At 32.7% G+C, this 25,650-nt stretch overlaps 2 protein-coding genes across 2 annotated transcripts in view; one reads left to right on the top strand and one right to left on the bottom strand.

The window, feature by feature from the left end:
• LOC132722380 (protein hobbit-like) overlaps window positions 1–23,435 on the bottom strand; it is a 46,401-nt gene extending 22,966 nt beyond the window's left edge. Inside the window, 25 exon segments of the mRNA XM_060706877.1 lie at window positions 141–351; window positions 991–1,144; window positions 1,766–1,867; window positions 2,434–2,503; window positions 2,858–2,946; window positions 3,678–3,789; window positions 4,730–4,862; window positions 5,405–5,600; window positions 7,666–7,769; window positions 8,129–8,408; window positions 8,923–9,086; window positions 9,608–9,765; window positions 10,391–10,563; window positions 11,066–11,130; window positions 12,435–12,532; window positions 13,166–13,280; window positions 13,687–13,770; window positions 14,644–14,689; window positions 15,478–15,573; window positions 16,346–16,406; window positions 17,028–17,146; window positions 17,362–17,506; window positions 21,483–21,532; window positions 22,289–22,412; window positions 23,239–23,435. Coding sequence (XP_060562860.1) covers window positions 141–351; window positions 991–1,144; window positions 1,766–1,867; window positions 2,434–2,503; window positions 2,858–2,946; window positions 3,678–3,789; window positions 4,730–4,862; window positions 5,405–5,600; window positions 7,666–7,769; window positions 8,129–8,408; window positions 8,923–9,086; window positions 9,608–9,765; window positions 10,391–10,563; window positions 11,066–11,130; window positions 12,435–12,532; window positions 13,166–13,280; window positions 13,687–13,770; window positions 14,644–14,689; window positions 15,478–15,573; window positions 16,346–16,406; window positions 17,028–17,146; window positions 17,362–17,506; window positions 21,483–21,532; window positions 22,289–22,412; window positions 23,239–23,303 — 3,014 coding nt within the window. The 5' untranslated portion in view covers window positions 23,304–23,435.
• Window positions 23,436–23,477: 42 nt separating this feature from the next.
• The window catches only part of LOC132722373 (mediator of RNA polymerase II transcription subunit 13-like), a 37,724-nt gene continuing 35,551 nt past the window's right edge, over window positions 23,478–25,650 (top strand). The window contains exons 1-2 of the mRNA XM_060706868.1: window positions 23,478–23,685; window positions 25,330–25,582. Of these exons, the coding sequence (XP_060562851.1) occupies window positions 23,617–23,685; window positions 25,330–25,582 (322 nt within the window). The 5' untranslated portion in view covers window positions 23,478–23,616. The remainder of the gene's footprint in view (window positions 23,686–25,329; window positions 25,583–25,650) is intronic.

Genomic DNA, 25,650 nt, shown 5'->3' with positions numbered 1-25,650 from the left:
CTGGTTAACTAACCAGTAACTACTGATTTCTCCGCAAGTAACCAACTGCTTACTTAGTAACGTAACAATTTTAACATTTCCTCACTGAATAATCTTAATACTCAGTAATATCATACATTATAATCAATTAATTTTAAAACCTGTCTTTATCAATCTCTTTCATATGGGTAATCACATTGTCTTTTCCGTGTATGGATGTATCAGCCATGGCCGTTATTTCGAGGTTTTCCATACTCCAGGTAAACAGTTTGGTACGTAGCGGAGTGATCTGGTACAACTGACGGGATCTCTGTATGTATATGTCACTGCTACTCTTCGCAAGAGAAGCGTACACTTCGTCTATCTTATGTGCTGAAATGTGAACAAAAGATTGTTTAAACGATTATGTTACTTTTAAATTAAACATACATATACTTCACTTGCAAGTCTGAGTTTGGACAGTAGACAAACCATTTACATGTTACTAGATTTAAACCTGAAATCTTTTTATTTTAGGCTTATCTAATATCAATAAAATGTTGAATTTCATTGATGCATGAAATAGCAATATCAGGGCCATTACATGGAAGTAGAATCACTGTTGCTTGGTCATACATCAAAAACAAGTTAAAAAGTTTGTGATAATGAAAATATTTTGTTGAGTTTAAAGTCAAACAAACACTGTCATGTCATATGGTGTATTCCCAACTTTAATTGAATAAGACCTCAACTGTCCATTTGAGCATCATTTCAGGAACATGCAGGCACTTGAGTGGAACCACTGATCTTCCGAGAGCTAAATAGTTAGCTTCCAACTGACTTGTGTGATTGTTCAATATAACTTTTTTTTTTATATAATTTCATGTGCATAAAGCATTGGGTATCAGTTTTTATGGGAAATTTTGACATTTTATATGTGGCATGTCAGATACAGAAGTCTCACTTGCATGATACTTTGTCTAATAAAAACTCTACATAATTTTCTTTTTGTTAAATAACTAACATAATTACCTGGTATGATTCCATAGCCTTTCTTTAAATTTTGAACTTTCTGGTCCAGCACTGTACGTCTTTTTTCACTTTCCATGTATTCATCTTTCATCAGTTCATAGTTGTCACCAAGTTTAACTTCAAACGGATCATCTCCTATCTCTAACTTAAATGTCTGAAACCACAAACAACATCCCATTTCATTCATTGAAGAATCTTGTTTTTCCTTTTTTTCTTTGCAAGACAATTTTTCTTTGAGGGCGGAGGGACAGTGAAAGTTGTAATTTAAGTCAAACCAACACTATTAAAGTCTCTTAAAACAAAACTTACTAGCTAAGAATCATGCAATATTTCAGACATGACTTGGAACCTGAGCAGAAAAACACTGTCAAAGAGATAAAATTAAATATCCCCCTAGTGGGATTTATACCCAAAGTGAAAAGGAGCAAATGAGTCAGAGACCTGCTTCACCACAAAATGTATGGGCCATTTATAAGTATTTTTATGTGGGTTCGATCCCCTGGAGATGCTTCGGTAGTTAAGCCCGGAGGAAGGCAGTCTAGTACTGGTGTAATTCTCCAGGAACAATGGTACCTGCCTGTATGACTGAAATACTGTTGGGCAAAGGCGTAAAATGAAACAAACAAACAAACAAATTATATAAGTGTACATTTCACTGACTGTATCAATAAAAGGGGTTAGCCCATAATAATGTTGTATTTTTATGAAAAACTGAATATTGTGTGTACACTAAAACAATATAAAACTAAATCAATGTTGACCATTATTGTGTTACCTTTACTCTAATATCCAAATCTGGAGGTAGTTTGCTGTCAACTGTAAATGCCTTCTTTTTAACTTTATGTACAAGTTTGAGCCATTTTTGAAAATTAACAAACTGAAAATAACAAATACATACATTATGTTTATTTAAGACAGATTAAATGACAAGTATTTATGTTACGGTATGTATTACAGAAAAGTTATGATCTGCAAACATTACAAAATTAAAAGCAACCAAAAGTCAGTTTTCTCCATATTAATAACATATCAATACTAACTTTCACCATATTCCAATAATTGTTTTTATATATTCCAATGAATTTTCAGCACTATTACTTAAATAACCACTTATGACCATTTCAATATTGACATTTTTTAAAGAAGCCAACATGTGTCCTACATTAAACATAAACACAGCAGATATAAGGTAACACAGACAGATGATTCAATCATTATATGTCTCCTTTCACAGGCACGTATAATATGAGCCGCGTCACGACAAAACCAACATAATGGGTTTGCGCATGCACAGGCTGGTCTGGATCCATGCTGGTCGCAAACCCATTATGTTGGTTTTGTCGTGACGTGGCTCATATGTGTGTGTGTTTGGGTTTGTTTACCCTCGCCTTCAGAAAAATGACCATATGGGTGAGAAATGACAGTTAACAATCAAATACATACCTCTTCAAAGCAAGCAGCAAAGTCAAAGTTGAATGGAAACACAATGGATAATAGATCAACAGAAACCCTCCTGAATATATATATATGAACATTTATAAGTTAGAATGTTCATGCTTTATTTGGTTTTATCAATACATCCATGCTTATTAACTAAATTTTCAAATATGTATCTCATTCTTAATGATGGAATAGAAACATTGCAGATTACAGTTTAAATATGACAGTAAATTGCCAAACTATTAAACAATATTGATATATCTAAAGGCACTATAACTGTCAACTAATATAATTTTGAAAGGTTTAATGGCCCAGTATAAATGCTTGTAAGCTAATATAACCTAACAGTAACCAGTAAAAAGTTATACAGTAAATAACCTGTAATATATAAACTGTCAAAAGCATTTATAGATTTTTTTGTACTTACCATAGTCTATTTGTTTTCAAAGTCAAAGTTTTAAAGAATTTTCTTTCCTCTTTAAGTGTATGATCATGAAGGCTATCAATAACCACACGCTGGAATAAAAATAATATACATGTATATTAAAACCAACAACATTTCCAGAAAACTTTAAAAAAAAAATATTTCCCTAACTTATGTTTGTATAATACTATAAGATTGTCCTGTCTGGTACCATGTCTATGATGATACTAAGTAAATCAAAATGTACTTATTACCATATTTAGTGCCACTTATAAACTTTAAGACTAACCAATGGAAGTAGGTGTTACTGTCTTAAATAATTTACTTAAACTTTGTTGCCATGTGTCCTGAAAGCAATGATTTAATCACAATATAATGAATTGATACTAAACAGATAAATAATAATAATACAGTAAAACTTGTATTAAGAGACCACACAAATTGTTGCTGAATACAACAGTCTCTTTAAACAAAGCATGAGAAAAAGTTCAAATTTATTCTTATCTTTTCTTTGTGGCAGGGGAGTTTTTCCAGTTCATTTCTATAAATGTATAACAATTATTCATCTCATAATCTAAATAGCTGCTAAAATTTTCTGAAATGGGTCACATAAGACAAAAGTCACTTAATACACATGGTCACATGGGCAATTAGACTGTAATAATAAAGGTAAGTTATTAATACTATCTAGTCTACCATATTGCCCAAAACTACAGTACAAGCCAGAACCATCCTCAATACTGTTTAGCAAACAAGATTCAATGATGTTAAAATATAAGGAGGAATGAATATAGTTAAAAATTAAGTAAGTTAAGAGTCATACCTCAAAGGTAAAAACTTTTTCTTCATCACAGAATATGTTTAATGTTGGTAGTTCTGCCACAATCTCATGTGGAGAGAGGGCCAGTAGAACTTTATCTCCTATTAGTGTTACACTGAAATATAAATATATATTACAATATGATTTAAATGTATTTTTGTTGAGCCGTCCTTTTAGGTCAATAGATAGAGTGTTGGACTGTGAATAGGGCAACTCAGGTTTGATTACCTGACAGTGGAGGTCAATATCAGGATCATGATGAAGACTGTAAAATTATTCAAATCACTTTTACAAGTCTGTCTACTGATTTGCCCAATACTGGTATCACATGTCAACATTGTAAATGCCCCATCAAAGCCATGATCTCGAAGTTAACCTTCCAATACTTAACTACAAGACCAGCTTTACTGGTGGAGGAAGACCGAAGGTGCTCTTCCAGGCACAAACAGGCATCTGAGTAGAAACACAGACCCATGAAGGGCATGTGGTTTGAAGTCAACGACCTAAGCTATTCAGCCCTTGATGATTAAGTAACTCAGTCAAAATGATTATATAGTGCCTTGATTTTAAACTAAATGTGTCTGTATTTCTTACCATCCTTTACTGGTTTTAGATTATCATTATTGTTTAATAGGTTTACATAATTAATGTTGTACATTATCTCTTATATATATATGATTATGTTTTATCGGATTTATGTAAAGCACTCTTGAACATTTATTATTTATGAAAAGAGTGCTATAGAAATGTGGTATATAATAATAATAATAATAATAGTGAAGACTTTAATTTGACTACTTAACTACTTTTATTAACATGTATACAACACACATTATGTGATATTTTACAATATGGCTATAGGCATTATACTAATTTTGGTACTAAATAGGTTTGTTTGATGAAAACTATGACCCTTTAACCACTCTGGAGTAGTTGTACACAGCTTGCTGATATCCACTAATTAAAGAGCTAGTATCTTCTTTCAAAAACTTGGTTAAAAAGTTATATAACAATAGAATAGAATGGCCTAATCTCACCCAGCATAATAGTCTTACCTGTGATTTGACGACAGGTGTAACTTGACCGTGAGTTGTGTCATTACCATGACATTAACAGACATTCCGACATTTTCCTCGACAGAAGCTTTCCTCACAGGAATGTTTGGTTCCTGGCCAACAACTTCACCTCCTAGTAAAATCATTAACAAAACAACTACAAGTTGGAATCATGATACATCAGGCACAAATATGTTAACTCTTAACTTGTTGATTTTTTGGTATTAAATGGCTACAATTAGAACAGTCCATTCATAGTTTTAGTGATTTTAATAACTAAATACAATAGTTAGACTAACCACATTAAACAACCTGGTCCGAAAGCATGTGCAGACTGGCCTGTCTCTATACTGAAAGTTTAATCACTTATTATTCCAGGAAGATAAAGGTTGAAATAAAAAACCAACATATTTTTAATTTTTTTTATATCTTCTAAAGTCACATTGATCATATATATAAATTTAGAATGTGTTGCCAGTCACATTTTTCTTATAAAAGACCATATAGGTGCTCTAATATATTCATCATTACAGACATAGGTAGATCCAATTATAATAACATAGCCGATACCAGGGTAAGTAGGTTAGCCAACTACTTTCGAATAGTCAAGCTGAAAAACAACGTGGTGTCAAAAAAAACCTTCAAATTTTGATTATTTTGAGAATAAAAACTTACTTATTTTGTTATTCATCTCTTTCACATCCTCTATTGCCTGTATTATACACATGTGACATGATGTCGACCAATCAAAATATAGCTTTTTAAATAACTGAATATTAAATGTCTTCTCCTTGACATTACAATTCATTTTGATGTCTTCAAGGTTTGCAACTGGGTGATCCAGCTCACAAGATCTTGCAATGGGTGTAAACTGAAGAAGAAAAGGTAGAACAAATGTAATATTTATACCATACAGTACATGTTTTTTATTATAGCATGAAATTACATCTATAATGTAATAACAAAATGTTTTTGTGTTAAACATACATGCCCCCGAAGTCATAAAACTTATGATGAGGGTTATTCAGAAACAAAGTCAAACAGACAATGGTTGGACTGATGGACATATGGTTAAAATACTGTAAGCCAAAAAAGACCACAGATGGACAGATGGTTTAAGTACTGTTAGCAAAACAGACAATAGATGGACAGATGGTTTAAGTACCATAAGCGAAACAGACAATAGATGGACAGATGGTTTAAGTACTGTTAGCTAAACAGACATTAGATAGACAGATGGACAAATAGTTTAAATAACAAATAGTTTAAATACTGTATGCCTAAAAGACAATGATGGAAAAAAGGTTCTGTCAGACAAAAAGACAAATAATTGAAATAATGAAAGTCAAAAAGAGATGGATGGACAGATGTATATCATTCAAATATTGAAACCCCACAAAAAAGGAAGGATTGATAGATAGACAAATTGTTCAAATACTGTACAAAAGCATAAAAGACAATGGACAGACAGTGGACAATGGTACAAATACTGTACTGGACAATGATACAAATACTGTAATGCATAAATGGTACAAATACTGTAAGCCAAAAAGACAATGAACAAAATTAATGGATACTGTAAGCAGAGCTGCATCAGTACTAAGGGTGTAGTACTTAAGTACCAGTACCAGTACTTGGCAAATTATGCAGTACCATTACCAGTACCAGTACTAGATTTTAGCTCGGTACTGCAGTACCAGTACTTTTTTTGGTGAAGTAATTAAGTATCAGTACCATTACTTTTATATATTCATCAAAGTTTGAATAAATACAGTGTCAAACAAATAATAGCAAATATTATTCAGCAAAGAAATAAAATCATTATTTACTTTAAAGCTGCATGCCTCCAGATGACCCAAAATATTTCAAGAAAATTAAACTTGGAAAAAAATTACTAAAACTTTGAGAAAAGTAAACAAATTAAAGATTCAAGTGATAAATTATATCCTATGTGCAATTAATGACTGTATTTTGTAGTATTTATCACCATATTTCTACTGCGTTACTAACGCAGTAGGGGCTATTTATGCATGTTTTGACTTTTTTTGGTAATTTACATGGACTTTAAGTGCCGATTGTAAGGTGTCAAGTACTTTCTTTGTTCATTTATTTAAATACATTTTCAAAATTTTCATGAAAATTAGGATGAATCTGGAGGCGTGCTGCTTTAAAGTTAACATAACAGATTTACAACTTTATAGTTTTAACATACTTTTTACAAACAATATTTACAACATATATTCATGTCATATCTAATTGTTTAGTAACCAGTCAACTGTATAAATACAATGGAAACATCTTTCATTTAAAACACAACAGTCTTTTGTTGCCTTTCACACCTTCACACCTCTGTTCAATTTAAACCAAAGTAAATAACAACTTTTTATGGTGCTAACAATATCACTTTTTTAACTTGAAATGGGATTTTTTAGAATAGAAGAAATTAATAAGTGTTTATTTTGCTCTTTTACTAATAAATACAAAGTAATAAAAGATTTTAATAAGGATATTTTAGGGTAAAGAGTGAAATTAAAAGAGTTATTGAGTCTGTTTATCTTAATTTAATTTTTACTTAAAGTCTTTGGTGCTTTTTATGATGAATACTATGTTAACATTTGAAGGAATATTGCAGCAAATTATCTTTAGATTTGATAACTTACTTTTTCACAAAAATAAAATATAGTTAATGTATTTTACAGCTTTATTTTATGAGAAAAATTGATGTTATTTTTAATTTCAAAACCAAAAGTACTGGGTAATGCAGTAGCAGTACCACTTTTTAAGACAGTAATGCAGTACCAGTACCAGTAGTAGCAAAATTTTGTAAGAGTAATTCAGTATCAGTACCAGTACTTGCAAAATCGCTGCAGTACGTACTGCAGTACCAGTACCAGTACCAGTAATGCAGCTCTGACTGTAAGCAAAGAAGACCATACCTTATCAGTAATGTGCATGTACTTCAGTTTTGTCCCTTCTATAGTTATCTCAAGATTTTGTCTGTACAGAACACCTGCTGAATCTATCCGCAACATTAAACCAACTGAAATACAAATGAATTCACTTAAGAATGATAACAAACATGCAGATATGTACAGAAAACTTCATCATGCATAAAAAACTTGAGTTTTTTATTGTTGCTGCAAAAGAATCATTGCCTTACCAAGTTCTGATAAAAATACTGTTATTCAAATTATTCAAGTATCCTTTAAATGACAGTAAATACACATCAGGCTATTTCTTATGCACAGTAAGGTCTATTATGAATTAAGATGCTACATGCAGGTGCAGTATAGTTTAGTTTAGGAAAGCTACAAGTAAATTGAGAATTTAAGTTACATTTAAGTTGAATTTAAATTGTTTAGGAGAGCTACATATCAATTTGAATCTAACTTTACCTACCATTATAATTATTGCACATGAAAATGTTTGTATTGGTGATATCAAATTTTAACAACAATGATAAAGTTGTCTCCCTTCTGTTGTGTTCGAAGTGAACTTGTCTGTTTCTCTTGCGCACAGGTCTCAAAGCTGCATTCGAGATCCTCCTAGGGGCAGATAACTTTGCCTTGGACAGTGTCAGAAGAAGGGAGGTAATTATGCTAATTGTACTGGATGACCACTCTATATGTAAATGATCTTCCATCCCTTGTACACGTAACTCGTCCCCAAGTTTGTTTATCTGAAATATATAAATTAAAGAAGATTAACTGTTAAAACAGTACACAGAGCTTGGGATTCATACTTATTTGTATAAAAGAGTGCATAAAAATGTTTACCATATGTTTAAATATCATAATTTTAGCCATACTTACAAACATACTTTCTACACAGAAACCCAAAAAATCATTTAAATATTCAGAAATACTCAGTTAGTAACAGTGGTAGAAATATTGACAATTTATTATATAAACATTTTTTTTTCTTGTTTCACTGTGTCACTTAGATAAACAAAATCTTTTTTTTCTTCATACATTGAGCCCTATTAAGCCTTCCAATGTATAGGATGGGAACTAAACTTATAAATTTCACTGTTTCAAACGTGTGATGTGACTCTGTTTCAAAGTTGCAGTCAATGATTTAAAACAATAACATCTAGGTTAAGTCTGCCATGTTTGTAGGTGGAGTTATGTATGCAAATTAGCACATGTTCAGATAACCACAGTGTGTGCAGGAATGTTAGGGAAGTACTATACCTTTATCATAAGTATGTTCATATAGAGAACATGATTCCAGAAATGTTTGTTTCCATTCAGTTCTGATACAGGTATCTGGGCTTCTGATTGTGTACAATATAGCGTGTCTAACTCCATCTCTACTGACATGTCATGTGACTCTAACCATGGCAACCAGCCACTCTCTGAAAATTTATAATAATTGTGCATGTTTTATAGCTGTGATAATAAAACGCTAATAACCTATCAAATAGGGGTGCCAAACATAATCAAACAAATATTGATATATTGCAATAAATACAATCTTATTGCAATACAGATTGCAATATGTTGATTTTTTTAAAGCCTATAAAACTATTGCTGCTTATTTACATATTGTTAAAAGCTCCACAAAAAAATTAAATTCTGAAAACAGTGTTTAAACAGTGCTTATCTTTTTCAAATTTATAAAGAATATAAGAACTTTAGTAACTGTATACTTCCTTAATGATAAAACCTCTTCAAGTTCTTCCAATTGATTAAAACTTCAAAACATAAAATTTTAATTATTGTGTCCACAGTTTCCTTATACATTTTCTCACAGGGAGTGAAAATTTATTGCTAGGTATATCATGCTTTCTTCTTTATTTGTGTACCGCACTAAACACATGAGTCATGTTAGAATTTAATCAAATAAAAGAAGCCCTTGCAAAGTGTATCATCTCACCTATTTCATGTACACTTCTCTTCAGCATAAAATGTTTCCTGACTCGTGACACGCCGAGGACCAGCCCGGGACAAGATGCTGTAGAAAATGATGTGGATATGTTCAATAATTCTGTGTCAATCGTTAACTTCCTCTCCTGTAATAGCTTTGATAGTCTACTGTAAAATAAATCCATAGACTGTGTGAAAAGACTATTTTTGAGATCATTTCAATTTGGGTGGAAATGTGTGGAAATATAAGTTCCTTGTTTTCAGTGAATTTAATTTTGATAACTGCTCTGCTATTCTTTTATCTTTTCTTATGGCCTTGACCTTTGAAAGGTAAAAAAAAATCTATTTTTAGCCTCGGTGACCATGACTTTTGCCAAAATCAAACTAAAACACTAATAAAGGGTAAAGGTCTATTAGAGGTCCATTATAGGTACCAACAAATCTAATATCTAACATCAGTCATTACGAGCAATTTTTACTACTAATGTAATACTTTTTTTTCATCTCTTTTTTTAAATATTAACAAATGTTGACACCATTTCACAATTACAAAGATAAAACACACTCATTATTGTACACTTTTGTATCATTGTCCCCTTGATTTGGGTTAAATAAATGTAATTTTGTTGTTGTTGTTATTGTTGATAGTAACTTGGTGTGACAAAACGGATGAGGAACAAAATAGCAACATTGTGCAGCTGCTACACCCCAAAATTTTGGTCATCGTAACAAGTAATGTCAGAGAGGGCCATAAAAAGTTTTAAAACAATCTGACAGGAGTTGTGTCCCTTACCTTTCATCATTCTCCTTATTCTCAACTGGAGACAACTCTGAGTTGACTGTTTGATTATCTTTTCCTTGTGAGAATTGAGCCATGACTAACATCCAGTACTGGACTTCGTCATGATGATAGTGAAAGTAGGCATTCTGTATCAATGTTTTCATCTTTATTTCTTCATTTGACATCTAAATAAAGTTAACATAATCCTATGTAAAAAGTTAAATAATAATAATGATCAAATTAAAAACAGTCACATCAACAAAAACCCTATCATTGTTTTATACACCATGTCAGAACTGTAAAGATTAAATACCAGTATCATTTTTATTGTAAACTCTTTTGTTATTGTCCTTGTGATTTGGCTTTTACACTTAACATACTAAACAGACTTGCCTATCTTTCAATCTGTATAAATGTATAACAATTGCTGACTTTTTTGGGGAATATTTGTACTAAGAGCAAACTGTGCAGGGCACAGATGTGCCAACAAAGCTCAGCCGCACTGGTCGCATTGGTAGAATCTCTTGCTGACAGTATTCTTGTAAACTTGCATGCAACAAGCTGAACAAAAGGCCTGATGTTTATTTGTAAATTAGTATAATGATGCGAAATTTGTATGATGATGAAAATACAGTTTAAATATAGTTATATCTGTATATAGATAATTTACATATAAACATCCCTTACCATGGATTTGACTTCTAGTTTTAACAGATCAGCAAATCTTGCTTGTTGAGATTTTGTACTAAAATCTGAAAACAATGCCAAATATTTATGATTTACAGGCATTATAATCCAAAAAAAAGTTTCATAAATGTTTTAAGAACAAAAAGACAAATTTTGATGTATATGCTACCCTTGCTTCCATTTCAGTTTCTCATAAAAAAATGAATAAAAACTGGGACAAAATTTAATCGAACAAACATTTTCCGACTAGATAAAGAGGTCTTATGTTGGTGTCTAAATGACAGATAATTAATCAATCAGCTTAGTGTTTAAAATCATATATTACTTATATGACATTTCAGTTTTGAAACTGAGTATAAATGTTTAAGTATAAACAAGTGGAAAAATGCTGAAATGTGAATTTTGATTCTGATCTTTTATCCTTGTACAGTCAAACTTGTATTAAGCGACCGCGCAAGGGAAACACCCAAAACAGTCGCTTAATGAAACGGTCTCTTAAGACAAAGCATGATTAAAAGTCAAAATTTATACATGACATCTTTCTTTTGCGGTGGGAATGTTTTTCAACTTCACTTATATAAATGTTTAATAATTAGAACGCTCCGATAATCTAAATGGATGCTAATGACGTAATGTAAAAAAATAACTTTCAGATAATTATATACAAATCAGTTTTGATCCATTACGTCGTACATGTTTGACATTTTTCCAGAATTTTTAAACTTCTCCGTTGTATTTCCTTGTCTCCAACACGAAAACCCTGATAAGTGAAGCTTTTTCTGTTGTGCATTTTTCATTTGAAATCAACAAACTACATCTGATTGTAACGATAAATTTAATTTCTGATCAAGTTCAAGGTCAATGCAATGAGGTCTAAATATCAACAGCTAAGCGTATAAACCATCTGAGTAGGGGCGGAGTGTTGCATTGTTTTATCGATATTATTGGATAATACACGTCACACGTATACTTACCTTTATTTGCATTCACTATAACGGTTTGGCATAGTTTTTCACACGTTTATATATTGTGTTTTGATTGTCGACACTTATGCCATTACGAGGCGGCGTTCTCTAAAAACACAATTACTTGACAGGTAAAAGTGATTGTTTAATAAAAAGATTGATCTCAATAAGCTGACTAATTAGTGGTTGTTGGTCGCGTTGAGCAAAAGTCGCTTAATACATTAAAGATATAGAGAGAAAATGAACGGGGGGAATTGAAAGTGGCCGCATAAGACAAAAGTCGCTTAATACATGTGGTCGCATGGGCAAGTTAGACTTATACACGCGACCTGGAGTTTAAATGCTATTAATAGTAACATCATTTATATCTTCTGTTTTGGAGAGCACCCACTATTTTTTTTTACCTTCTAAAAGAAGAGTGCAGGTAATTTCATGAGAGTTGTCTTCATTTGTTTGGTTAATCATATCTACATGGAAATTCTTTATTCCAACGCCAAGTGACCTGAAAGAAAATAACATTTAGCAAAAATTATTCAAATGAATTATTAACTACCTACAATCTAATGTGAAATAATTATCCATCATCACAAAGGATAGACAAAAGAAAACGGCCATCTGAAACTAAAAATGTGTCTGTAGGACACGGACGTCCCCACATTTAACTGTTTTGACGGTCTATGGACAGACAGTGTGACAGCAGGATGGACAAATAATAATTTCAGTGAGCAAATGTTGTATATGCAAATACTGAGAAATGGCTATGTGAATTTTTGTGTGTGCTATTTTAATGGTTTGATATTTTATATAATTTTTCTTAAAGTCACGTTAAAAGTCACTCTACAGATCATAATTATGATAAATTTTAAACTTTACTGGTGGATGATCAAATATAAGCCAGCACAACTTAAGAGCAACTTAATCTTCAGTAAGCTGGCTAGATAGTTTTCTCCCCCAAATGAAAGATGAAAGTCCCTGGATGATTCAAATCAACAGCAGTCATAAGTTCAAAAGTAAGTGATTTATCAAAAATACTTATCTTTGAAATATTATTACCAAAATCACTTTTTTTTTTCAAGAGAAAATACAGTTATCGTAAATTTGGAAACACATAATACATGTACATATATAAACAAACCTCTGTTTAGTTTCTCGTACAATTTTTATATCCACTTCAGTGATATCAACACCAAGTTCTTGAGGTAAAATCTCCTTCAAGTTATACTCCGGTTTTGATGTAGATGTATCTGCTCCTGGAAATATATAAAAACCTATCCTTACATAATATGAAACTTTTAAAGGGGCTCCACTGAACTCCAAAAGCCTAAAACATAAAACAGGCACCATCATATATCTGTAAAATTATACCAAAAGTGGTATTTCTCCTACCAATACAAACCTAAAAGACTTAATCAATGAGCCCTATCATGCCTAGTAATAAATTGTGAAAAAAACATCTGGGGTTTTCCTTCTCTGGATGTTTTCTTTATGTTTTGTGCAACAGTGTTTTTGTGATTTAAAATAAATCAAAAACGAAAAAATAAATATGAAAGATCTGTTTAAATAGTTAAAACTAAACGTCTGTTTTTATTCTGATAAAGCACTGCACCAGTAAACTCAATCAACAGGAGCATTTATAATTCTGCATTTTTTACAAACCTGGCTGCTGTTGTTGCTGCTGCTGTTGCTGTTGTGGTGGAGAAGATTTATTTTCCTGCAGATTATAGGCCCCCGATAGTAATCCTAGTAAAACAAAATATATACATGTATTTCAGATATAATAATAATCATGTTTTAATTTCCTAAAAATTTGCTTTAAAAAAATAGTATTCCAATCATATAACAAAAGGCCCACTATGCCTCAGAAAGGCTGTAATTTTTTATCTCTCAAAACCCTCTTATATTTGGTATCTTGTTACAGTTTCAAAACAATACTCATTTGCCACATAGATGCACAATCTTTTGCTTTCTTTGCTCTGTTGGTAATTTGTATAATTATAATGAATAAGTATTTTGAATGGAAGTCAAACTACTATTTTGTTTACATTTTGCTACCTTTATGACATAATACTTCACATTCAGGGCTACTTTCTTCAGTTGTAAAACATCTTGCATGCTCTAAATGCATTATTTAAACATCATTAAACACATGTTTGAAATTTCTAAATATGGATTTCTGAAGCATAATGTGCCTAGGTATAACTTTGAAACCAAAATTTAGGGGGATAAATAATTTGATACTGGCTTCCAATACTGTTTGAAATATCTGGCATGACTATAATGAGTGTAACTGTTTATGACATTAATGAAGTTCCCACTCAACAGTTACCCGAGAGACAGACATTCCTATCTGTGGCCAAAGCCTTTGATTCTTTTGCCTAAGACAAAGACGCCATGACAGTCCAATGATTTGTCAGTCTAAGGACAAAGAGTGTGATAGCAGGGTTACTTGATGAGGGTAATTCTATATGCCCCCCTCGACACCTAAGTTGGGACATACAAAAACACCAGAATAACACAAGACTTATCATACACAGGAGTGAATGATGAAATGTTCCAGAAACAGTCACAACACTAGAAAATCAAGTCTTACATGCAAGAAATCATTGACCTTACCTTCTGTTAGCATCACTTGTGGTTTATTTATCAGTAATCTTGATCCCTGAAATACAGTTATAGATAATTAGTGGTAAAACTGCAAATTTTGTTTTTTTTATGAAAACAATAGTGCACCTCCGGTAAACATACAGTGATAAAGTATAAATGGAAGACTTTTACACATTAACAATTATATATGAGGTAATAAATCATTGATTTATGTAAGAAAAAAATTTATAGCTCTCAAAGTGTGGTTTTTTTTTTTTTTTGTTTTTTTTTGGGGGGGGGGGGGGGGGGGGTTTGGGTTGGTGTAAGGTCACACCAACACAGCAAAGGTCATATATGGTGACTTCCAGCTTAACTGGTGGAACAAGACCTCAGGTGCCACTCCATGCATTATGTCAGGCACAAACATCCACCTGAGTAGAACCAATGATGTTCAATAAACTAGCTGAATAGCTTCTTTCAAAGTCCCTGGTGTGATTCGAACCTAAAGTGGTGAGGGACAAGTGATTTGAAGTAAACAATCTTTACCTGTCAAAGTGATAACCCTATATATTTAACAAAGTTAAAAAGGGGCATTGCTCCATAAACACAGCTGTCAGAATAATGTCCCTTGTCTTACAACTAAGCCTTATGATAATCCAAGTATTCTGAGTTTCATGTTGATACCTTGTAAAGGGTTCGAGTAATGTGCTACATTTTAGCATGGTGACAACAATGGTGTTGACACTGCAGATTTCATAATAGCTTGACTTTTCCTTCAAAACAAATAAACAAAATAATGACCAAGCATTACTGTAACACAAAATTTAACTTTTGATTTTTTTTCTGTCCTAAACAACAGCTTACCTTGACTCTTTTAATATTGTCTCTATATACACTGAGATCAACATACAAGCTGAACGACATTTCTGCCAGATGCTGACCTTCTGCCTCCGCATTTGTCTAAAAAAACAAAATATTTTTTTTGCTCTTTTAACCTTTATTGTGCTCAATTTGTATAATGGACTAGCCCTGCTTTGAATTTGGAACAGTCCATTAGCAGGTTAAAGTGATTTAGTATCAAAGTACTTCAAATGAGCAGACGACAGTAAACAGACAGGTCACATGTACAGATATTATGCTGGTGAATCAGGCAAGTTCACCAGGTTATGCACTGCATATGCTGGTGAATCAGGCAAGTTCACCAGGTTATGCACTGCATATGCTGGTGAATCAGGCAAGTTCACCAGGTTATGCACTGCATGGTTAAATCTATATTTCTGATTGCCAGTGGGTGATGATCAACAAATTTATGCCAGAAATAGAGCCATGCTTGCTTCCATAAATGTAAGGAATACTACTTGTACCCATAAGGTTAGGGCACTTATTATATAAATACCATGTTTAATTTAAACATATTTCATTTTGATTGTCATGATTTAACTGTAATACCATTATGTTTTGACCCTGACAAGGCTATACTCAAAATCTCCTTGTAAGTAAACTACTAAAAAATATTTAAAAAAAAAAGTTTACAAGCAAGAGCTTTAAGACATGGAAATTCCTTGTGCCTGATGGCATATCAAGAGCCTTGCACAAAAATTGAGTACAATACCCAACTATTTATAAAATCAATAAAAAGTACAATAAAATATTGCTTGCACAAGACTTGCAATCATAATAAATAACAATTCAAACACATTCAGACAAAACAAGAAATCATTTCTGAGCTTACCTGAGAAACACTTTTCAAGGCCTTACTGTTTACACTTCCAGCATTGATAATAAACTGCAAACTAAAAATATAATATTCAAATTTAATCTTTCATGTATTTGTAATAAATTTATCAAATGTGAGAAATATGAAAGGCATTGTTTACTTTCTAATGACATTATATGACTTTTATACCAAATTGTTTGTGGTTGTTCTTTTTTTTTATCTCAATATGCATAATTATAATTAGAGTTTATTGTCATTGTAAGTCAACTGATATAAGACAGAGTATAATGTCTATAATTATCAAGCCAGTTTCAAGTTTATGAGGCACTTTTCCCTAAATAAACATGACAACCTCTGATGTATTTTCCTTTTAATACCTATCTGACCAAAACACACCCATTACCAAGACTCTTTATCGTTCAATAAATATATTTCAAATGCATTAGATTAACCAAACTACATGAAATGTTTAAATTTCTGAAACTTCCCTCAACCATTCTGTCCCTAACATTAATTATAATATTCCTAAGCCTATTTAATTTCTCCCCAATCTGTTACAAATGCATTGCTACAATGTATGTTCAAATCATAAATCCTTGCCTTCAAGAACATGTTTAGAATTTTATGATTAATTTCTTTTAAACTACTGCATCTAAAGATTTATTTTATATGAACCTGGTTCATTTCCTTAACATACCTGTCCTCAATGCATGAGATATCTAGACCAAGTTCATTTCCCTCAATATGAATAAGACAGTCTGCTACCATTGTCTTTAACAGCATTACTGTCAAGCTCTGAATCTTTAAACCAAAGTGCTGAAAGAAAGAAAATAATTTAATCTCTGACCCAAAATGCTGCAAGTAACAAATCTTTTAATCTCTAACCAAAAGTGCCTGACAGTGACAAAATGAAAATCCTTTCTTTATCAATCGCGAATGTCTAAAGGTTTAACATTTAACAATCTTATATTATCTAGCCTAATATTAAGTATTAAATGGTGAAAAAGAAGCAAATAGTTAATAAATCTAACTTGGAGGTATGCAGCAAATTTTGGAAGAGCAAATTGTTTTGATGGTACACTTGAGGGATGAGGAGCTGTCTTCTTTTTTCTGTCATGTGACCCATCTGTGTTGGCCTGAATCCTGACCTCTCCCATACACAACACAACTGGCTGCCTGCAAGTGAAAACATAAACCTTTACATAACAAGAGGGCCATGATGGCCCTGAGGTCGCTCACCTGTATATAGGACCCCCCCACCCCGGGCCAATTTTTACCCAAGGGCTTTTATTTGTTTATTTGAACAGACTTGGTAGACACCCATAAGAAGATGTTTCATGCTAAACATCTAAGTTCTAGCTCATTGGGTTTTTTAAAAGAAGATTTTTAAAGTTTTTACTATACACATATAGTAAAAAACAATGACACCCCTGGGGCAGGGCCACTTTTGACCCCCGGGCTTTTATTTGAACAAACTTTGTAGATATTTACTTAAAGATGTTTCATGCTTAATATCTTAACTCTAGCTATTTGGGTTTTTTCAAAGAAGATTTTTAAGTTTTTGCTATACACTTATAAGGAAAATCAATGACCCCCCCCCCCCGGGCGAGGCCAGTTTTGACCCCAGGGCTTTTATTTGAACATACTTGGTAGACACCCATTAGAACATGTTTCATGCTAAATATCTTAGCTCTAGCTCTTTGAGTTCTTTAAAAGAAGATTTTTTAAGTTTTTACTATATGCATATAGGGAAAATCAATGACCCCCTGGGGCGGGGCCAATTTTGACCCAAGGGCTTTTATTTGAACAAACTTGGTAGACACTCATTAGAAGATGTTTCATGCTAAATATCTTAGCTCTAGCTCTTTGGGTTCTTTAAAAGAAGATTTTTTAAGTTTTTACTATATGCATATAGGGAAAATCTATGACCCCCTGGGGCGGGGTCAATTTTGACCCCAGGGCTTTTATTTGAACAAACTTGGTAGACATTCACTAGAAGATGTTTCATGCCAAATATCTAAGCTCTAGCTCTTACGGTTCTTTAAAAGAAGATTTTTTAAGTTTTTACTATATGCATATAGGGAAAATCAATGACCCCCGGGGCGGGGCCAATTTTGACCCTTGGGCTTTTATTTGAACAAACTTGGTAGACACTCATTAGAACATGTTTCATGCTAAATATCTTAGCTCTAGCTCTTTGAGTTCTTTAAAAGAAGATTTTTTAAGTTTTTACTATATGCATATAGGGAAAATCAATGACCCCCTGGGGCGGGGCCAATTTTGACCCCAGGGCTTTTATTTGAACAAACTTGGTAGACACTCATTAGAAGATGTTTCATGCTAAATATCTTAGCTCTAGCTCTTTGGGTTCTTTAAAAGAAGATTTTTTAAGTTTTTACTATATGCATATAGGGAAAATGAATGACCCCCTTGGGCGGGGCCAATTTTGACCGCAGGGCTTTTATTTGAACAAACTTGGTAGACATTCACTAGAAGATGTTTCATGCCAAATATCTAAGCTCTAGCTCTTACGGTTCTTTAAAAGAAGATTTTTTAAGTTTTTACTATATGCATATAGGGAAAATCAATGACCCCCTGGGGCGGGGCCAATTTTGACCCTAAGGCTTTTATTTGAACAAACTTGGTAGACACTCACTAGAAGATGTTTCATGCCAAATATCTTAGCTCTAGCACTTTGGGTTCTTTAAAAGAAGATTTTTTAAGTTTTTACTATATGCATATAGGGAAAATCAATGACCCCCTGGGGCGGGGCCAATTTTGACCCCAGGGCTTTTATTTGAACAAACTTGGTAGACACTCACTAGAAGATGTTTCATGCCAAATATCTAAGCTCTAGCTCTTAGGGTTGTTTAAAAGAAGATATTTAAAGATTTTTCTTTCAGTTGCCATGGCAACCAGAGTTCTGCATGGAATTAAATTCTTTGAACAATTTTTAAAGGTGACCACCAAAGGAACATTCCTGTGAAGTTTGGATGAAATTGGCTCAGTGGTTTATGAGGAGATGTCATTTAAAGCAAAAGTTTACAGACGGACGACGGACGGACGACGGACGGACGGACGCCGGACGAAAAGCGATCACAAAAGCTCACCCTGTCACTTTGTGACAGGTGAGCTAAAAACAGATCACAAGAGTGTAACAAATTGAAAGTGTTTCAAAGAAACTGTATCCCCCACCTCATCCACACCCAAGAGCAGAAGAAAATAGCTTCCAGTTGTAGTGTAAATTATTAAAACATTTATTAACCCTCAGTTTACTTAATTTCTATAATGAACTAGTCTTGCTATGACTTTGGATCAGTCCATCTATTTTCTTTTGTTGGGTTTAACATTGCACAAAAGATGATTAGTAGAAAGAATTTCAATACAGAGACTGGTCCGTTCAAAAAGATGTAGGAGAAAGCCTGGATCTATTTCTAGTGCAAGTTTGTAATATTATTGCCACTGGCAATCAAAAATCAAAAAGACAGATTTGATTTTCCCCTAAAATATATTCAGTGCACTAAAACCTGATAAATTCATTGATTGCATACACCAAGTTGTATATCGGGTTTCTCCCTCAATTTAGAATATTGTAGGCAGTTTACTTCCTCCTTCACAATTAACATTATTGTTATCAGGTTAACAATCAGATATCATTTTGCCAAATTGTTTGTACTACCAGGCACAGACACTGTCACAAGTTATCTTTTTGTTTTCTTTGAGAAAGAGAATCTTTTTCATCTCTTAAGATTTGTTACAATATCATTCAAGCAATAGTCAACAATTCTTTTCATGGCAAGGGTTTCTTTGTGGACTAAGTCTGATATCCATTTAATGCAAGCCAATGGTATATCAATGTGTCTATAAAGTGATCTTCCTGTAACATAATTCTATAAAGAGGGGCATAGCCCTCACTACTTTAAGCTCAAATAAATGCCTAGATATATATCAGCAGTGATTTTTCAGTGACATTATAAAGTTGTGTTTATTACAAGCTAATTTAAGAACTAGTTGTCTCATGATAAAGTTGGGCATACTGCTTCATGAACAAATTACTGCATGCCTATATATAATGTAATGAGAGATTTATCAGTAATACGTCAATATAAAGATGGATATTGTGCACCCTGCTTCAAACTGATATACTGTTATATTGTTGCCATATAAATGAAAGATTGTTAAAGAAGAAAATAAGTTCTAGTAAAATGTTGATCATCAGAAAATTTAGCAAAATTTCAAATTTCTTTAGTATAATATCATCTTAACATTTAAAGTTTATTGCTTCTGAATTGTGTAAATGATATGCACTGCTTTGGATTTGCAACTGTATCTGTATCTGGTGTCAGTGCTAGCACCAATACTTATTAGCCTTTGCCACCAGTATAGAAGTTAGAACCAGGTCAGTCTGCACAGTCATGCAGTATGACTTGGCTCTAAACTGTTGGTAGCACAATTTTTGAATTTTGATATTCAAATAACTTTAACTTTGAATGGAATGTTCCAGATTCAAAGCAGGGTAATCCATAACAAAAAAATCATCATCGATTTTGATACTGAAATTTAAAATATAAGCAGACAACAGAGTGAGGGGAGACTCCCAGGGCCTAATGGCTGACATGGCTCTATACAAGTAACAATAACACAGACATTGAACTGTCATTTTTTTCACTAACATTCTCACCCTGGATCTGCTAAACTTCTTAAAATGGACATGTCTATCTTCTATTTTTGGAAATGTCCATTTTTATCAAAGTTGGGGACATCAATATAAAAGAGCCTTGGCAGACTGCATGGATATACAGACTGGCCTGGCTCTATATTGTTGGCAAAGGCTATTCACTTTCAGTTCCAGCAGTGTAAGGGCATAACATGAGCCTTACTGATGTGTTACAGGTGGACAATTAAGAAAAGGGACATAACTCTTTTAAAAGGTAACTCAGAGTTATGGGACCTATGCTCATCATGTTTTATAATTACAGAAAACAAGTGTGACAGTGTGAAGTTTCAACCCATTCCCTTTATTAGTTTTTTTGGAGATACCAAGGCAACTTGAATGCAAAAACTTAACCAAATTTAAGTGTGACAGCGACACCAACGCGAGATCAATAGCTCTCCCTATTTTTCAAATAATAAAGGTAAAAAATATACTTACCTAATTTCCTCATTGACATAACAGCTAGATAACCAAACCTTGTCAATTTCCTGTAATACATGTATATTGAAAACTTTATTTATCTGGCATATGTGACTATAAAACTAAAAACACAAAACATTGAATTTGTCACCTTTTTGCAGTAACAAATAAACTCCTTATATAATTTAATAAGAGTTAACCCATTACTGCACTAAGGTGACAAATTGTTAATTGATTATTCACTTTAACAGAGACATATAATACTAATGGTTTATAGTGTCTCTGACTTAAATAATTAAAGATTTCTAATCCTTGTCTTGTTTGTCATTTTACGCCTTTTCCCAACAGTATTTCAGTCATATAGGCGGGTAGTTTCCTAACCATCATCCTGGAGAGTTACACCAGTACTAGACTACCTTCCTCCGTGCTAAACTACCAAAGCATCTCCCGGGGATCAAACCCACGCCAGAGAGGTAACCGGATTAGAAGTCATCGACTCTAACCCCTCGACCACGGAGGCGGTATTTCTAATCCATTAGATACATTGATATACCTCAATCTTTCACACATTTACTGAACAGCAACGTCTTTAAATAAAGCAACATTTATTCCTCACTGATATGTATTGCAAATGGGCAGATAATGGTGGCCTCTTCAAATAACAAATTGAATAATTATTTCAATACCACTCTAAAAGAAAAAAACTTAACAGTTTATACATGTTTTTAGAATTGTAGAATTATTTTTAAATATTAATATGTCTATGTGTATGCGATGATAAATCAACTTCATAGGAAACAAAATTTAACAGAGAAATTAATTACCACTTGTAGACCTTCCCTTATTGTGATGTGAATATTGTGAAAGGCTCCAAAACCTGTACGAGCAATTCTGACAAGTATACCGGTCTTTCTTTTGATGACAAATTGAAGAATCAAGGCCAGGACCCTACAAAAATAGCAAGAATATAAAATAATTATGTAACATGCTCAAGCTCTTGCATCCAAATGGATGCATAAAATATAAAATGCTAGCTTAACAAATCTTGCTTAATAATATAACAAGAGTCAAAACCCTTGCAGTACATAATTTTTTGTTATATATACATGAGTAAGATAAAGTAAGAGTAAAACACTTAATTACATGTACGACTAGTTTAGCACATCTAGTACATTAAAGCAGTAGAGAGAAATCAGTCAAACACCATGAATTATTGATTGGACCCCCTTTAAGCCTAACTAAAGAAGATTTGGCCCATTTAACTTTTATTTTCTACTGTCTGACCATTGGTTTGCGCGTTAAAAAAAATATGGATGTCTTTTTGACAAACTTGTCAAAATTGAAAGTGGAGTAAATCCATGCATGCAAAATATCTTCATGATAATGTCATTTACCAGACTTTCACACACGAAAGTGTCCTTTGAATATCAAGCTAGATCTCTGGTTTCATTTAAAGAAACAGTTAAAAAATCTTATTGCTGAAATATATAAATTCATCTGCATGTCAGACCATTTGGTATTGCTGCTTTGCAATATTCAAGTTCAACAAATTATCATTGATTGAAATAATTTACGAGGCAATTAGACAAGAAAAATATACAACATTCTAATGATTTTTACTTGATCAATAATAAGTTATAAGAATCTGTATGCTTAACTTTTAAAAAATCTTACTATCATTTTCATGTTCAATGTGTTACTATTTTTAGAAACGGTTTCAATAATTTTGAGATTGTCCCCAGGTACGGAAACAAGCAATGTCAGATTGTCATACCTCATTGAGAGCCATAGACCAACAATGATGTAAAGAATGGTCCATATTATCGACGGAATATACATATCTGTTATATCAAATGGAATAAACAGTGTCAGAAAAATAAATAGCTGGAAACGTTTGGAATTTCCACCCACTGCAAGCACCTAGCTGCCACCATGATCATGATTAGTAGGTCAATGTTCATGTGACCTGAGTTGACCAATCAGATTCGGCTTCCCTTGCCGCCTTGTTGTTCCCAGAAGTCGCCATCATTGTCGCCATATTATGGTGGTTTTTAACAATTAATGGAAGAAATTAAAATTACAGGCTAGCTTGTGCTACTGAAGGGTTGTAGAGGTAAAGTTCGGTGCTTTGGTGAAAGATAATGGATTAAAGATGAGCGGGCCGACTCCTACCGGCAACAGTTGCACGCTAGAAGACTGTTACACAAATATTTTTGCCCTGGTCGGTATTTTTCAAAACCTTTCATGAATTTCATAATTTTCTATTGTTATATGATATGTTTATGGTACAGTTTGTAGATAAGTAGTATATAAGCCATTTGATATAGTTGGCAACCAGTGTATATGCGTTTTATGTTAATCAGACATCACGGTGTTGATATTTCAAAAAAAGTTTGTAGTGTGAACTGAGGTTGACCTCGTTTTGGTGCACACATGTGTTGCTGTCAATTGTTTAGAGCAGTGACATATATTTTTTGCACTTTCACAGATTATGTATTGAAGGTTATGTTGCATACATAAGTAGCAGTCCATAAGGTTGAAATTGAAAATGACAGCAGCATAATCAGGATATAATAATTTATTATTATGATAATTTGTTTTAGATTTAGTAATTTACAGAACAAGTTTTGATTATGTAGGAAGGGAAAAATGTTTGTTTATCACTAGGTAGTCAGTAATGTTTACTTTTGTATAAATTGGCAGTATTTCCTACAAATTTGATGAATGAAATATATGTACTACAGATCTGTACCGAAGAGTCTAAAATAAAATATCCATGTGTGCTTTCCCCATAATAGTCTACATCATATAACTACATGTGTTCATTGGAAGAAACAAAAAATTTAAATTTAGGAAAAAAGTAGACACAGGAATGTTTCCAACAAAAAAACACATCAAAACATTTAGACTTAAGGGTCCCAAGCTAAATATAATATATGTATCTTTACATCATGAACTTTTGCTCTGTTAACAGCACACTTAACTTTGTTATTTTGTATAAGATGTTATTTGATTTTCATGTAAACTTGCACAGAAGAATGATTCCTTAATACATATTGACATTGAGTTTATGCCCTAAAGGGCACTTGAAAAAGTTGAATCGAAATAAAATTTATTCCTTTCTAATTTCTTATCATCAGAAGTTTAATGTGACACTTACGGGTAACATGAAAACTAGAATTCTTTTACCAATTCAACATCAGATAACTAGTCTATGGTGCTGAGGTTCTTGTGTAGTTATTCATTGGGTTGCCATTTGAACTTAAATATTTATTGGGACAAGTCAATGTGCATATTTATGGCTTAAATGAGTTTTTGTTTTGGATTGGTGCCCAAGAGTTTTTGTTGTACATAACTTTCAAAGTAATGGCAAAAGTAACTACATTGCTTCTCTTATTAATTTATGATGACAAAGTTCTTACACCTTTATATATGTTGGTTCGGATGAGTCAAAGAAAGGAGGGGCATGACTGCATCATGTTGATAAGTTCTGCAAAGTAAAAAAATCAGCCACAAATGTAGTGTCATTAGGTTTACTTTACATATTAGAATTGGAATAGTGGTAAAAAATTAAATGTGAATCATATGTAATATATACAATTCAGTACAGGGTAATGCACCTCTGATAATCTTTCTTTTAGTGATTTATTTTTCATGATACCCAAGTACTGGCAACAACCATGATTGAGCCAGTGGTTTGGGTTCCTTAATCTTTATTTTATAAGATATGTAGGTACTAAGGTAATCACTTGTCATTGGATTAAATGCATGAAATAATTCAGTTGGGAAAGGAAAGAAAATCACATCACATTTTTGGAAACTTTGTACCTCTAGTATTTATATCTTACTATCCCTTTCTTTTCAGACGGACATTTGTGGGATTAAATGGCGGAAGTTGTGTATAGATCCGTTGCAGACCCACATTGATCCACTTGAGGACCCAGTGTTGAGTTCATATGCAAAATGTCTTAAAGAAGATATACTCTGTGTATGGAGAAGAGTGGCAAAACATTCAGAGTCCAGACCAACTGATATTTCATTTGGAAAGGAACTGTGGATATTCTGGTATGGGGATAGACCCTCTGTATTGGATAGTATCTTGTCACCAGACTTGAAAGGTAAGATTCAATTGTCATTTTGTATTATGTAGAACTTTAATATTTTTATATTTTATAATTTAGATAAC

The sequence above is a fragment of the Ruditapes philippinarum genome, unplaced genomic scaffold (genome assembly GCF_026571515.1).
Source record: "Ruditapes philippinarum isolate M1 unplaced genomic scaffold, ASM2657151v2 ctg2596_1_1_1_1, whole genome shotgun sequence".
Lineage (NCBI taxonomy): Eukaryota > Metazoa > Mollusca > Bivalvia > Venerida > Veneridae > Ruditapes > Ruditapes philippinarum.
This window is presented reverse-complemented; position numbering and strand designations above follow the sequence as displayed.